The 15,311-nt window shown below is 35.7% G+C and overlaps 1 protein-coding gene across 16 annotated transcripts in view; it reads left to right on the plus strand.

Moving 5' to 3' along the window:
- Positions 1–15,311, plus strand: part of PPP1R9A (protein phosphatase 1 regulatory subunit 9A) — a 429,978-nt gene that overhangs the window by 241,783 nt on the left and 172,884 nt on the right. For all 16 annotated transcript variants that reach the window (XM_037836700.1, XM_037836701.1, XM_037836711.1 and 13 more), the window contains exon 4: positions 14,497–14,617. In XM_037836700.1, coding sequence (XP_037692628.1) covers positions 14,497–14,617 — 121 coding nt within the window. The remainder of the gene's footprint in view (positions 1–14,496; positions 14,618–15,311) is intronic.

A 15,311-nucleotide genomic window follows, 5' to 3' on the forward strand; every position in this document is an offset into this window, starting at 1 on the left:
TTCCAATAACACGCATACACCACAAAATTGGGCGTGGACATTAGCCTTCCCTGCACCCTCAGCTGGTTGTCCCAGACTTGGGAAGGTGGAGCAGTGGGAATTAACAAGCCCCATTCAGACATCATTTCAGCAGACTGGGAGCCTCCCTACACAGACCGGCAGCCCAGAACCACCCTGGGGGGACAGCACTCACCTGTGACATAGGACAGTCATCCCTCAACAGAGGACCAGGGGGTGCAAGGCCTGGAAGAGGGACCCACTCACACGTCTCAGGGGCCACACGCCAATACCAAGGACTTGTGGGTCAGTGGCAGAGACAAACTGTGGCAGGACTGAACTGAAGGATTAGACTATTGCAGCAGCTTTAAAACTCCAGGAACACCAGGGAGATTTGGTTGTTAGAGCCGCCCCCCTCCCTGACCGCCCAGACACATGCCCCTTATACACGGCGGGCAACACCAACTACACATGCAAGCTTGGTACACCAACTGGACCCCAGAAGACTTACTCCCCCACTCACCACAGAGGCAATGCGGGGGAGAACTGGCTTGAGGGGAACAGGTGGCTCGGGGACGCCATCTGCTGGTTAGTCACAGAAAGTGTACTCTACGAAGCTGTAGATCTGAAAAATTAGAGATAAGGATTTCAATTGGTCTACAAATCCTAAAAGAACCCTACCAAGTTAAGCAAATGCCAAGAGGCCAAAAACAACAGAAAAATTTAAAACATATGAAAAAACCAGACGATATGGATAACCCAAGCCCAAGCACCCAAATCAAAAGATCAGAAGAAATACAGTACTTAGAGCAACTAATTAAAGAACTAAAGATGAACACTGAGACCATGGCACGGGATATAAAGGACATCAAGAAGAGCATGGAACAGGATATGAAGGACATGAAGAAGACCCTAGAAGAGCATAAAGAAGACATTGCAAGACTAAATAAAAAAATAGATGATCTTATGGAAATTAAAGAAACTGTTGACCAAATTAAAAAGATTCTGGATACACATAGTACAAGACTAGAGGAAGTTGAACAATGAATCAGTGACCTGGAAGATGACAGAACGGAAAATGAAAGCACGAAAGAAATAATGGGGAAAAAAATGGAAAAAATCGAAATGGACCTCAGGGATATGATAGATAACATAAAACGTCCAAATATAAGACTCATTGGTGTTCCAGAAGGAGAAGAAAAGGGTAAAGGTCTAGGAAGAGTATTCAAAGAAATTGTTGGGGAAAACTTCCCAAATCTTCTAAACACCATAAATACACAAATCATAAATGCCCAGCGAACTCCAAATAGAATAAATCCAAATAAACCCACTCTGAGACATATTCCGATCACACTGTCAAATACGGAAGAGAAGGAGCAAGTTCTGAAAGCAGCAAGAGAAAAGCAATTCACCATATACAAAGGAAACAGCATAAGACTAAGTAGTGACTACTCAGCAGCCACCATGGAGGCAAGAAGGCAGTGGCATGACATATTTAAAATTCTGAGTGAGAAAAATTTCCAACCAAGAATACTTTATCCAGCAAAGCTCTCCTTCAAATTTGAGGGAGAACTTAAATTTTTCACAGACAAAGAAATGCTGAGAGAATTTGCTAACAAGAGACCTGCCCTACTGGAAGTACTAAAGGGAGCCCTACAGACAGAGAAACAAAGAAAGGAGAGAGAGACATGGAGAAAGGTTCAGTACTAAAGAGATTCGGTATGGATACATTAAAGGATATTATTAGAGAGAGGGAAAAATACATACAACAAACATAAACCAAAGGATAAGATGGCTGATTCAAGAAATGCCTTCACGGTTATAACGTTGAATATAAATGGATTAAACTCACCAATTAAAAGGTATGGAATTGCAGAATGGATCAAAAAAAATGAACCATCAATATGCTGCATACAAGAGACTCATCTTAGACACGGGAGCACAAAGAAATTGAAAGTGAAAGGATTGAAAAAATATTTCATGCCAGCTACAGCCAAAAGAAAGCAGGTGTAGCAATATTAATCTCAGGTAAAACAGACTTTAAATGCAGGGATGTTTTGAGAGACAAAGAAGGTCACTACATACTAATAAAAGGGGCAATTCAACAAGAAGAAATAACAATCATAAATGTTTATGCACCCAATCAAGGTGCCACAAAATACATGAGAGAAACACTGGCAAAACTAAAGGAAGCAATTGATGTTTCCACAATAATTGTGGGAGACTTCAACACATCACTCTCTCCTATAGATTGATCAACCAGACAGAAGACCAATAAGGAAATTGAAAACCTAAACAATCCAATAAATGAATTGGATTTTACAGACATATATAGAACATTACATCCCAAATCACCAGGATACACATACTTCTCTAGTGCTCATGGAACTTTCTCCAGAATAGATCATATGCTGGGACATAAAACAAGGCTCAGTAAATTTAAAAAGATTGAAATTATTCAAAGCACATTCTCTGACCACAATGGAATACAATTAGAAGTCAATAACCCTAAGAGACTTAGAAAATTCACAAATACCTGGAGGTTAAACAACACACTCCTAAACAATCAGTGGGTTAAACAAGAAATAGCAAGAGAAATTGCTAAATATACAGAGACAAATGAAAATGAGAACACAACATACCAAAACCTATGGGATGCAGCAAAAGTGGTACTGAGGGGGAAATTTATAGCACTAAATGCATGTATTAAAAAGGAAGAAAGAGCCAAAATCAAAGAACTAACGGATCAACTGAAGAAGCTAGAAAATGAACAGCAAACCAATCCTAAACCAAGTAGAAGAAAAGAAATAACAAGGATTAAAGCAGAAATAAATGACATAGAGAACAAAAAAACAATAGGATAAGTAACACCAAAAGTTGGTTCTTTGAGAAGAGCAACAAGATTGACAAGCCTCTAGCTAGACTGACAAACTCAAAAAGAGAGAAGACCCATATAAACAAAATAATGAATGAGAAAGGTGACATTACTTCAGATCCCGAGGAAATTAAAAAAATTGTAAGAGGGTACTATGAACAACTGTATGGCAACAGACTGGATAATGTAGAGGAAATGGACACTTTCCTGGAAACATGTGAACAACCTAGACTGACCAGAGAAGAAATAGAAGACCTCAACCAACCAATCACAATCAAAGAGATCCAATCAGTCATCAAAAAGCTTCCCACAAATAAATGCCCAGGGCCAGATGGCTTCACAGGGAAATTCTACCAAATTTTCCAAAAAGAATTGACACAAATCTTACTTAAACTCTTTCAAAACATTGAAGAAAATGGAACACTACCTAACTCATTTTATGAAGCTAACATCAATCTAATACCAAAACCAGGCAAAGATGCTACAAAAAAGGAAAACTACCGGCCAATCTCCCTAATGAATATAGATGCAAAAATCCTCAACAAAATACTTGCAAATCGAATCCAAAGACACATTAAAAAAATCATACACCATGACCAAGTGGGGTTTGTTCCAGGCATGCAAGTATGGTTCAACATAAGAAAATCAATCAATGTATTACAACACATTAACAAATAACAAATGAAAAGGGAAAAATCAAATGATCATCTCAATAGATGCTGAAAAAGCATTCAACAAAATCCAACATCTGTTTTTGATAAAAACACTTCAAAAGGTAGGAATTGAAGAAAACTTCCTCAATATGATAAAGAGCATATATGAAAAACCCACAGCCAGCATAGTACTCAATGGTGAGAGACTGAAAGCCTTCCCTCTAAGATCAGGAACAAGACAAGGATGCCCGCTATCACTACTGTTATTCAACATTGTGCTAAAATTGCTAGCAGGCAATCCGGCAAGACAAAGAAATAAAAGGCATCCAGATTGGAAAGGAAGAAGTAAAACTGTCATTGTTTGCAGATGATATGATCTTATATCTGGAAGACCCCAAGAAATCAACGATACAGCTACTAGAGCTAATAAACAAATTTAGCAGGATACAAGATTAATGCACATAAGTCAGTAATGTTTCTATATGCTAGAAATGAACAAACTGAAGAGACACTCAAGAAAAAGATAACCATTTTCAAGAGCAACTAAAAAACTCAAGTACCTAGGAATAAACTTAACCAAAGATGTAAAAGACCTATACAAAGAAAACTACATAACTCTATTAAAAGAAATAGAAGGGGACCTTAAAAGATGGTAAAATATTCCACGTTCATGGATAGGAAGAATAAATGTCATTAAGATGTCAATTCTACCCAAACTCATCTACAGATTCAATGCAATCCCAATCAAAATTCCATCAACCTACTTTGCAGACTTGGAAAAGCTAGTTATCAAATTTATTTGGAAAGGGAAAATGCCTTGAATTGCTAAAGACACTCTAAAAAAGAAAAACGAAGTGGGAGGACTTACACTCCCTGACCTTGAAGCTTATTATAAAGCCACAGTTGTCAAAACAGCATAGTACTGGCACAAAGATAGACATATAGATCAATGGAATCGAATTGAGAATTCAGAGATAGACCCCCAGATCTATGGCTGACTGATCTTTGATAAGGCCCTCAAAGTCACTAACTGGGTCATAAAGGTCTTTTCAACAAATGGGGCTGGGAGAGTTGGATATCCATATCCAAAAGAATGAAAGAGGACCCCTACCTCACACCCTACACAGAAATTAACTCAAAATGGACTAAAGATCTCAATGTAAAAGAAAGCACCATAAAACTCCTAGAAGATAATGTAGGAAAACATCTTCAAGACCTTGTATTAGGTGGCTACTTCCTAGACTTTACACCCAAAGCACAAGCAACAAAAGAAAAAATAGGTAAATGGGAATTCCTCAAGCTTAGAAGTTTCTGTACCTCAAAGGAATTTGTCAAAAAGGTAAAGAGGCAGCCAACTCAATGGGAAAAAAATTTTGGAAACCATGTATCTGACAAAAGACTGATATCTTGCATATATAAAGAAATCCTACAACTCAATGACAATAGTACAGACAGCCCAATTATAAAATGAGCAAAAGATATGAAAAGACATTTCTCTGAAGAGGAAATACAAGTGGCCAAGAAACACATGAAAAAATGTTCAGCTTCACTAGCTATTAGAGAGATGCAAATTAAGACCACAATGAGATACCATCTAACACCGATTAGAATGGCTGCCATTAAACAAACAGGAAACTACAAATGCTGGAGGGGATGTGGAGAAATTGGAACTCTTATTCATTGTTGGTGGGACTGTATAATGGTTCAGCCACTCTATAAGTCAGTCTGGCAGTTCCGTAGAAAACTAGATATAGAGATACCCTTCAATCCAGCGATTACACTTCTCAGTATATACCCAAAAGATCAGAGAGCACAAACAGATATCTGCATTCCAATATTCATAGCAGCATTATTCACAATTGCCAAGAGATGGAAACAACCCAAATGTCCTTCAACAGATGACTGGATAAATAAAATGTGGTATATACACACGATGGAATACTATGCGGCAGTAAGAAGGAACGATGTCGTGAAACATATGACAACATGGATGAACCTTGAAGACATAATGCTGAGCAAAAGAAGCCAGGCATAAAAAGAGAAATATTATATGCTACCACTAATGTGAACTTTGAAAAATGTAAAACAGGTGGTTTATAATGTAGAATGTAGGGGAACTAGTGATAGAGAGCAATTAAGGAAGGGGAACAATAATCCAAGAAGAACAGATAAGCTATCATGGGTAAATTTAATGTTCTGAGAATGCCCAGGAATGACTATGGACTGTTAATTTCTGATGGGTATAGTAGGACGAAGTTCACAGAAATGTTGCTATATTAGGTTACTTCCTTGGGGTAGAGTAAGAACACGTTGGAAGTAAAGTAGTTATCTTAGGTTAGTTGTCTTTTTCTTACTCCCTTGTTATGGTCTCTTTTAAATGTTCTTTTATTGTATTTTTTTTTTTTTTATAATTTTTCATACAGTTGATTTAGAAAAAAAAAAAAGAGTTTAAAAAAAAAATAAAACAAGGAAAAAAATATGCAGAGCCCCCTTGAGGAGCTGGTGGAGAGTGCAGGGGTATTGGCCTGCCCTACCTCGATGGTTGCTAACATGCCCACAGACATAGGGGACTGGTGGTTTGATGGGTTGAGCCCTCTACCACAGAATTTGCCCTTGGGAAGACGGTTGCTGCAAAGGAGAGGCTAGGCCTCCCTATAATTGTGCCTAAGAGCCTCCTCCCGAATGCCTCTTTGTTGCTCAGATGTGGCCCTCTCTCTCTACCTAAGCCAACTTGGAAGGTGAAATCACTGCCCTCCCCCCTACGTGGGATCAGACACCCAGGGGAGTGAATCTCCCTGGCAATGTGGAATATGACTCCTGGGGAGGAATGTAGACCTGGCATCGTGGGATGGAGAACATCTTCTTGACCAAAAGGGGGATGTGAAAGGAAATGAAATAAGCTTCAGTGGCAGAGAGATTCCAAAAGGAGCCGAGAGGTCACTCTGGTGGGCACTCTTATACACAATATAGACAACCCGTTTTAGGTTCTAATGAATTCCGGTAGCTGGTGGTGGATACCTGAAACTATCAAACTACAACCCAGAACCCATGAATCTTGAAGACAATTGTATAAAAATGTGGCTTATGAGGGGGGACAGTGGGATTGGGGGGCCATAGGGATCACACTCCTGTTTGTCTAGTTTGTGGATGGATGAGTGGAAAGGTGGGGGAAGGAAACAAACCAATAAACAGACAAGGGTGCCCAGTGTTCTTTTTTACTTCAGTTGCTCTTTTTCACTTGAATTATTATTCTGGTTATTGTTGTGTGTGTGGTAATGAGGGTGTCGGGGATTGATTTTGGTAGTGAATGTACAACTATGCAATGGTACTGTGAACAATCAAATGTACGATTTGTTTTGTATGACTGCGTGGTATGTGAATATATCTCAATAAAATGAATAAAAAAAATAGTTGATATGGGCTCTGGGTAAATTGTGAATTGAAAGACTCCTTCTTCCCTTCCACTCCCAGCTGAAATCCATGTATTTTAGTTGTCTGGGGTAGTAGTTAGGGCTGGAGAAGTATGAGTGAGGCCTAATGCATTATTGGTACCCCTGGAAAGCGCTGGTACATGGAGATCCCAGAGACACTTGGTATATAACTAAGAGCTTGGGGCAGGTGATTTTTTAAGGGTGGGGTTGGGTTGGGTGGAGGATGAATAGTCACTTGTCAGAATGGAGAGGTATGGGCAGTTTTGCCTTTAGAGGATTATGGGTTCTTGGGATGAAGATAAATGTTTTAAGGTAGAAGGAGCCTTATATGTAGCATTTGCCATTTCTGTGAGTAAATACTCCCACCATGGCCTATTTCAAGCAATGAACATAACATCAACTATTTTACAAATTCCTGAAATTCAACAGTTGGCTCCTAGGAGCCAGTAGGAACTAGCTGCAGCTCACCACTGGATGAAGGTCAACACCTGCCACATGACTGTTTGGTCTTCCTGGTTCTTAGGAATCCAGGAAGATCTAAATGAGAAGTCTACATCCTCTCCACCTTTGAGGGGAGAGTGCCAAAAGAGAGAGCAGGGAAGACGGAGGTTTATCCTAATTTCTTTCCCTGGAATAAAAACCTACCTGCTGCAGTAACCACTGGCAGGACCAGAGACTGTATGCTTATCATCATGCAAGGTGGACACCCAGGAACTGGATTGACCCAAAGAACAGAAAAATAGCACATCTGGTGGAACATTGGGGAAAAAGCAGTACAAACAAATGATGACTTGAATAACAAAAACAAGCAAACAAACCCACTAAAAGATATTCAATTATGGCTTTAAAAAGAAATGCTTAAGTAAGCTAACAATAACAACAACATAAACTTTATTTTCAAACTAAAAGTTTCAGTACAGGAATTGAAGAGTTGAGATTCAAATTTGTGATCCAGATCAAGTATAAGAAATGTCCCATATTTAATTTTCAAACAGCAGAGCAAAAAGCAAAGAAAAATCATGAAGGAGAGCCAGCATATAAATAGTAAGTAACAGAAGTAGAGAAAAGACAATGGTGGAGAAGTGATTCATCAGACAAATCATAGAAAAAAATTTTCCTGAGCTGAAGAAAGACTTGAGCCTCATATGAGAAAGGGTCACCTGGTTTCTAGAGAGAGCTAAAAAAAAAAAGCTTCACACTTAGGTATAGCATAGTAAAAATCTTTATCTCTGAAGTTAAATTGACAATCTTACAAAATACCATGCCAGAAAAAACAAAAAAAGCAAAGAAGCAAAATTACTTGCAAAAGTAAAATAATTAGACTAGCACTAGACTTCTCATTTGGAATACTGAATGTGGAGAGGAATAGATACAATATTACATACTACTGAGAGGAAAAAGGACAGTGATACAAGAATACTGTATCCAGCCCAGAGAAAATTTACCTTTCCTGGTGAAAGAATTTGACAATATGTAAGGATTTAAAGAATATGTAACCCGCATACTTCATATGAGTAATTCACTTACAGATTAGCAAGGAGGAAAAGAAACGAAGAGAAACTTGTTCAAAACAGCAAACATGAGAAAAAACGAGGTGAAAACTGTGTTAAATATAAAAGTACTTGGGTGAAAAAATACAAAGAATACCAGTCATGACACTAAAAATGGCTGATTGAATGCTCCATTAAAAGATAACTTTCATTTGGGATTAGAAAGAGCATAAGATTGATGCTTTTAAAAAAAAGTGATACTTACACTTTTCAACCATTTAAAAATGTAGAAATCATTCTTAGCTTATGGGCCATACAAAGACAGACTTGGACAGGATTTGTCCTGCAGGCCGTAGTATCTATTGGCTTGTTATAGCAACAAAATGAGAACAATCCAAATACTCACCAATGGTAGATGAGTATATAGATTATAGCTTATCTATGCAATGAAATATTACTTAGCAGTGAAAGCCAGTGAGCCACAGTTCATGTGGGACAATGTATGGTTCTTAAAAACATGAAATTGAGGGCAAAAACAAGCAAATCACAGAAGTCAGTCAGTATAATTCCATTTATCTAAATTTCAAAACCAGAAAAAATTAATTAGTATATTTTTTAGAGGTGCATAAATAATTGGTTCAAAAAGCAATATTAAGAAAAGGAAGGGAATAATTAAAACCATGTTTAGGATAATGGTTACTTGATATCAGCTAATGATACACAGTAGGAGTATTGCTAAGGTTCTACATGGGTGTTTGTTTTGTTTTTGTTATTTAAATATGATTTGTAGGTAAATGCTTTCATAAACCTTTTTATGTATATTCTAAATTTCATAACAAAAATTAAACTAGAAAAATTAAACTGGAAGGAAAAACTGAATGAAATACAACAGTTGGAGATTTTAGTGTATTTCTTTCAGAACTGGGTAAATCTGGTCAGAAAATAACTAAGGACATAGAAGAGTGGATTTATGTATCAATAAATTCAATTAATATATATATATATACACACAGAGAATCACTTGGAGAAAAAGAAACCCATTAGTATCATGAGAATTTAGAAATTAAGAAATTCATTCCTAGACCAAAGAAAAAGTTAGAACTAAATTTCCAAACCATCTGAGAAAAGATTACATTTAAACAAAATTCTATAATATACAAGAAAAGCCTTTTTCAGTTATAGCGTTAAAAGCTTTTTTTAAAAAAAAATAGTAAAAAAAAAATGCATTTGTCTTAGAAATAAGAGAATGTACATTAAAATAAATCAAACCAAGTTGGAGAATAATATAAATAAAAATAATATAAATAAAATATGAAAATGAAAAATAGCAAGATAAGTTAATGCAGAACTTTTTTCATTAAGTACACCAATAAAATAGAGAAATCCTTCATAATACTGACTGAACAAAATTGAAAAGCAAATATATACAAGTTGTGAGTAGAAAGACCGTATATACAAATATATAGTAGGAGATAGTAGTCATTCACTGAACTTCTTTCACAACAAATGTGAATACCTAGAAAGAATTTATTATTTCTAGCAAAATATGAATTACCAAAATCAATTCAGTTAAAGGTAGAATGGACTAATTGCCAAAGAAGAACTTAGAATGGTGACTAAGATATAAAATTAAAAAGGAACCTGAACCAGATGGTTCTATTGTATCTTTAGAACACATAAATCCAGCATTACTTAAAATATTTTAAATTGTAGAAAAAGAAAGAAAGATCTTCAATTCGTTTTATGGAAAAAAAAAAACAGTTTACAACAGACTGATTAGTACCAAAAAAATTGCTATAGTACAACCCCAATTATGAATATATGTTTTAAAATTCGAAATGAAATAAAATATCAGATATAGAAATGTTTAAAAAGCAGAATACATTATGATCAAATAGGGTTTTGGTTGATGGGGACAAAGTGCTTCATTATTAGGAAATTTATCTACACAAAATTTAAAGGAATAAACTTGTAGTCATATGAAAAGGGATTTGATGAAATTCAGCCATTTCAAATTAAAATTTTAGGTAAATTAGCTCATAAAAGAATCTATCTAAATATGATACAAATTTGATCAAAATACCAACAGTAAATTCTATTTTCAAATTGAGGAAACATAAAAATCTTTTCAATTAAAATGAGGAGTCAAATTTGAAATGCCTATTATTGCCATTATATTTCAATATTATGTTAGAGATCCAAACAACTCTGAAGTACAAAAAATGAAATAATCAATATAAACAGAAAATAATAGATGCAAAGTATCTCATTTTGATTTTGATAGTGTACACCTAGAAAATCAAATTCATTCTACTTTTAAAATCTTAGAATTGGTAAGATAATTTTTCAAGTAGGCTGAATCCAAGATACAAATAAAAAAATCAATTATTTTTCTCTGTGTGCAAATTAAGAACCTAGAAGTGAAAATATGAAAATGTTTCATTTTCAATAGCACAAAACAGCACAATGCTTATTAATTTATTACTAGGGAAAACACAGAACTTATCTGTTGGAAAGTATAAAATATTTTTGAAAGACATGTTAAGATCTAAAAACACAGAACACCATATTCTTGGATGGGAAGATTTAATATAAAAAAGTCCCTATATAAATTAATTGGCAAATTTTGAGCAACTCCAAATAGAACTGCCAGCAAAGCTGGGTTGCTGGGAGGGGCCTGGATAAAATAGTATTAGACTTTATATGGAAAAATATAGACTTAAAGTAAGTATGAAAAAGAATGAGAAAGGGCCTAATTTACCATTATCTGAACATATGCCAAACCTCTGTAATCAGAACAAATTGTGTTGACATAACAGTTGATCAATGGAAAAAATTAGAAAATTGAGGTAAATATCTTAGTATGCATGAGAATTTAATGTATGACATATATGACATTTCAGTTTAGAGGTAAGAGGGTGCTTTATAATTTGTTTTGACATAATTGAGTTATCTATCTGGATGAATATCGAGTTGAATCGTTCATTGTATCATGTATAAAAATAAGTCTATATGTATTAAATAATTAAATACTAAAAATAAAATAATAACATTTGAAGAAAATTTTAAGAGTAGATATATCATCCAAGCTTGGAGGAAGAAGGGCTTAACCAAGATGGGAAACCAAGAAGTTATACAAGGAGAGGTGGACCAATTTAATCATCATGGATTTTTTAATTTTAAGGTTTCTCTATAAACCAAAGTTAATACAGATGTGATAAATTTGGGGGAAAATCTGCACTGAAGATGACAAAAAGTTAATGTTTATAATGCACTGAGAACTCTTACAAATTATCAGGAAAAAAAAAAGACAGGTGAAAAACACAGTAGAAAAATTGGCAGTTGATTGAAGAGGCAATCCAATGACCATGCTCATATGAAAAGAGGCTCAAGTCCCACTAGCAATGAGGGGAATTCTAAACCAAAATGGGCTTCTTTCCTGAGAGAGGAAATAAGCTCTGAATTCCTGAGTTTGGCTATAGCGTCTTCAATAATGACCAGCCTCATTTTCATTTCCATCTCTTCCTGTGCTACTTTAACTACTCCATGCTTTTCCTGACCCTAGGAAGGTACACAGAGGAAGACAAGGTGACTTCTTGGTTCTCGTCACGGCAGCCTCAGGAATCTATGGCCTTTGAGGTTGAGACTCTGGACTTTACCTCTGCTTGATACGTCTCAAAGAAAGCTGTTCAGAGATGTGATTCTGGAACATGTGCTATCTGGTTTCTGTGGGTTAATTGTGCTCTTCCTTGTACTGCCCTTCAGTCATCACCTTGTCTTTCTAGGTAGTCTGCATTAGAATTGAGGATGGATCAAGGTAATACAGCTTCTCCCACAACCAGGTTTTCAGCTCTACAAATCCTGGTCATTTCTTAGAGCAAGAACAGGAACTATGGAAGGAAGGAAGAGAGTTTCACCAAAGCCTGAGTACAGGCAGGGAAAATGAATCCAGAAACTAAGAAGCAATTTTCACTTAGGATATTTGTAGGAAGAAACCATGTATACAGAGAGTATACATTTGAGAGGAGCCTTTTGAAAGTAATGAGTATGCAAAAGTTTCACTCGCCACTCAATGTTGGCTCAATGTGATAATTCATAATGAAGAGGAATCATGTAAATATAATGAATGAGAGCAGGAATTCAGCCAGAACTCAAATATTTATGTATAACAGAGATTTCATGCCCCCATTCATAATATTCAAATGTCATTATTCAGTGTGGAACAGCTTACAGTGATCATTCCTTAAACAACCCAAGAGCAAAGTTTGGGGTGGGGGTGGGTGGAACTTACATGGATATAAACACAGTAGGCAGGCTTTCAGTCATCATTCATCCCTTCATCAACATGAACAGATTCACACTTGAGAGAAACCTATGAATGTGACAAATGTAGGCAAAAATTCAGCCTTTAGCCAACCTTTATACACCCGAGATAATCCATGTGGGAGAGAAGAAACCCCGTAAGTGTAACCAATGTGGAATAGCCTACAGCCACAGAGCTGACCTTGATTTGCACAAGAAAACTCATTCTAGGGAGAAACTCGAACACGAATGAATGAAGGCAAATCCTTGGCAATAGAATACTTCTTATATCAGAGTATTCCAGAAAAAAAAATTTGAATGAAATAAATATGGGAAATCACGCATATGAAAATGTTCTAAATGTAAAGAATGAGGGAAAGGCTTCAGTGATTACTTACACATTAGCCAACATAAAAAAAAAAATTCTCACACTGGGTAGATGCCGATGCCTAGAATCAATGCAGAAATGCTTTAGCTGTTTTCACACCAGAAAACTCATCCTGGGAAAACACTATATCCCTTTATCGCATGACTGAGCAAACATATCATACTTCCGCCAAATGGCATTTTCTAAAACATATTTGGAATAAAGATGTAGGAATGTGAGTTTTACTTAAAGCGACAGTTGGTGACAAGTATAACCAATGAGATTAACTGTCTTCAAAAGCGTTCTAATTAAGAATATTTAATAAAGTAAAGTATATTACCGAAAAGTCTTTTAAAAACCTGAGGCATTTTGTTGAGTACATGGGCCAGTTTTCCTTTAATAATCCATCACTATTGATCGGTTAGTATCTATTTTTTAATGCAGCTATAACCCATGATTGCAAAGACTTCGAAGCTAACGGAAAATAACTTTGAATGTTAACCAAAAATTGTGGAATGCAAAATAGTGAATCTTTTATTTCATTGGTATTAAAAAATATATGTTTGTGGGAAGGACAAATGGAAATATGGATAAATAAGCATATGATTTGTAAGTGAATAAAAAACCAACATGTTTGTCAGTATTGTTCACAGGGCCAATAAAATGGGAAAAAGTGAGTGCCTGTCAATAGAGAAGTGGTTGGATAAGTTAAAATCCGTGAAAGATTATGCAGTCATTAAAAATGATTTAGAGCTATGTAAGCTGATATATTAAGTATCATTGACTTAGAAAAGTAAGCTGCAAAGAAGTATGTATAATATCTCATTTGTGTAAAGCAAATAGAAAGTGAAAATAAGCATATACACACACAAATACCATAGTTGTAGATAAATATGTATTTATATAGTAGCATAGGAGAAGGTACTCAAAGGCACATACTTTATCGATATGAATTGAGGGGTATGGAACAAGTAAAGAAAAGATCACAGGAGTAAAGGGAAAACTTCAGATATGTTATCACATTATTTAGATGTAAAGTATATGTGCGTGAGTATGTATGTTTTTCATGTCTAAAATAATTCATAGGATTATTTATGGAGGCCATGTTTTAATTAACACAGATTGATTATTCAGTAACTAAAGTGTTACCTTTCAGGGGAATCACAATGAATTGCCAACTGCAGTAGTAAAATAAGACATTTGCCAACCTTTTTTGGGGTCTTGTTTGATACCGCTGCTACCCAGCATAGAATAAAATTCTGGCAAGGCAAGCATATCATGTGGCTGATCCATAAAGAAAAACAAAATTAAAAGCAGCAAATAGGCCTTACCAGTTAATTGTGAACTGGTATAAATCCTAGGCTCCTTTTTTTTTCTATAGATGAGGATGGACTTGGTATAAGTATTATTGGAATGGGTGTTGGAGCAGATGCTGGACTTGAAAAGCTTGGAATATTTGTCAAGACAGTGACGGAAGGTGGTGCTGCTCAGCGAGATGGCAGGTAAGCTAAATACTGTTGTTAATAACTGAAAATTTCTAGGAACCTTTCCTGGGAACTTCTTTCAATGGTAGCTTTCTTCTTTTGATTATTTTAGGATGGTATTTTAGAGTGTGTATGTACAATGCTAAAACACTTGAGTTACTCTCTGATTTCTGGGTAGAATACCTACTTGGTTTAATATATATTAGATAAATGGGTGGGTAGATGGATGTATCTATCTATAGCTACCTTTTTATCTATCCATATTTACCTTTCCATTTATCCATCATCTGCTTATTGGGAAGTGGCAGAAACATGGGTGTGTATAGTTGGACAATATGTACTAAGAAGATCAGTATATGGTTTCAGTTCAAAAATATCAAAACAAATGATAATGGTTCTAGCATTTTTGAAAATGACAGAGTTAGTATGGAAAAATAAGAATTCTAACCCTGTGTTGAAGATAATTCAATAAATTGGTGTTTCTCAAAATGTGTTTTGCATTAAAACTCAGGTTCTTCAGTGCCACCTTAGCCTATAGAATTAACATCTCTGAGAGTGGGTTCTACAGTCTGCACTTACACAACTACCTTGGGTAATTCTGATGCATGCCAGTACATCAAATAATCATTGTTTTAAGTCTTAGCTTTCATCAACTCAGGCTATGTGTATTTTTAATATCAAGATTTTGATTGATCCTCACACTCAGCCCCCG

Source organism: Choloepus didactylus, chromosome 5 (assembly GCF_015220235.1).
Source record: "Choloepus didactylus isolate mChoDid1 chromosome 5, mChoDid1.pri, whole genome shotgun sequence".
NCBI classification, from domain to species: domain Eukaryota; kingdom Metazoa; phylum Chordata; class Mammalia; order Pilosa; family Megalonychidae; genus Choloepus; species Choloepus didactylus.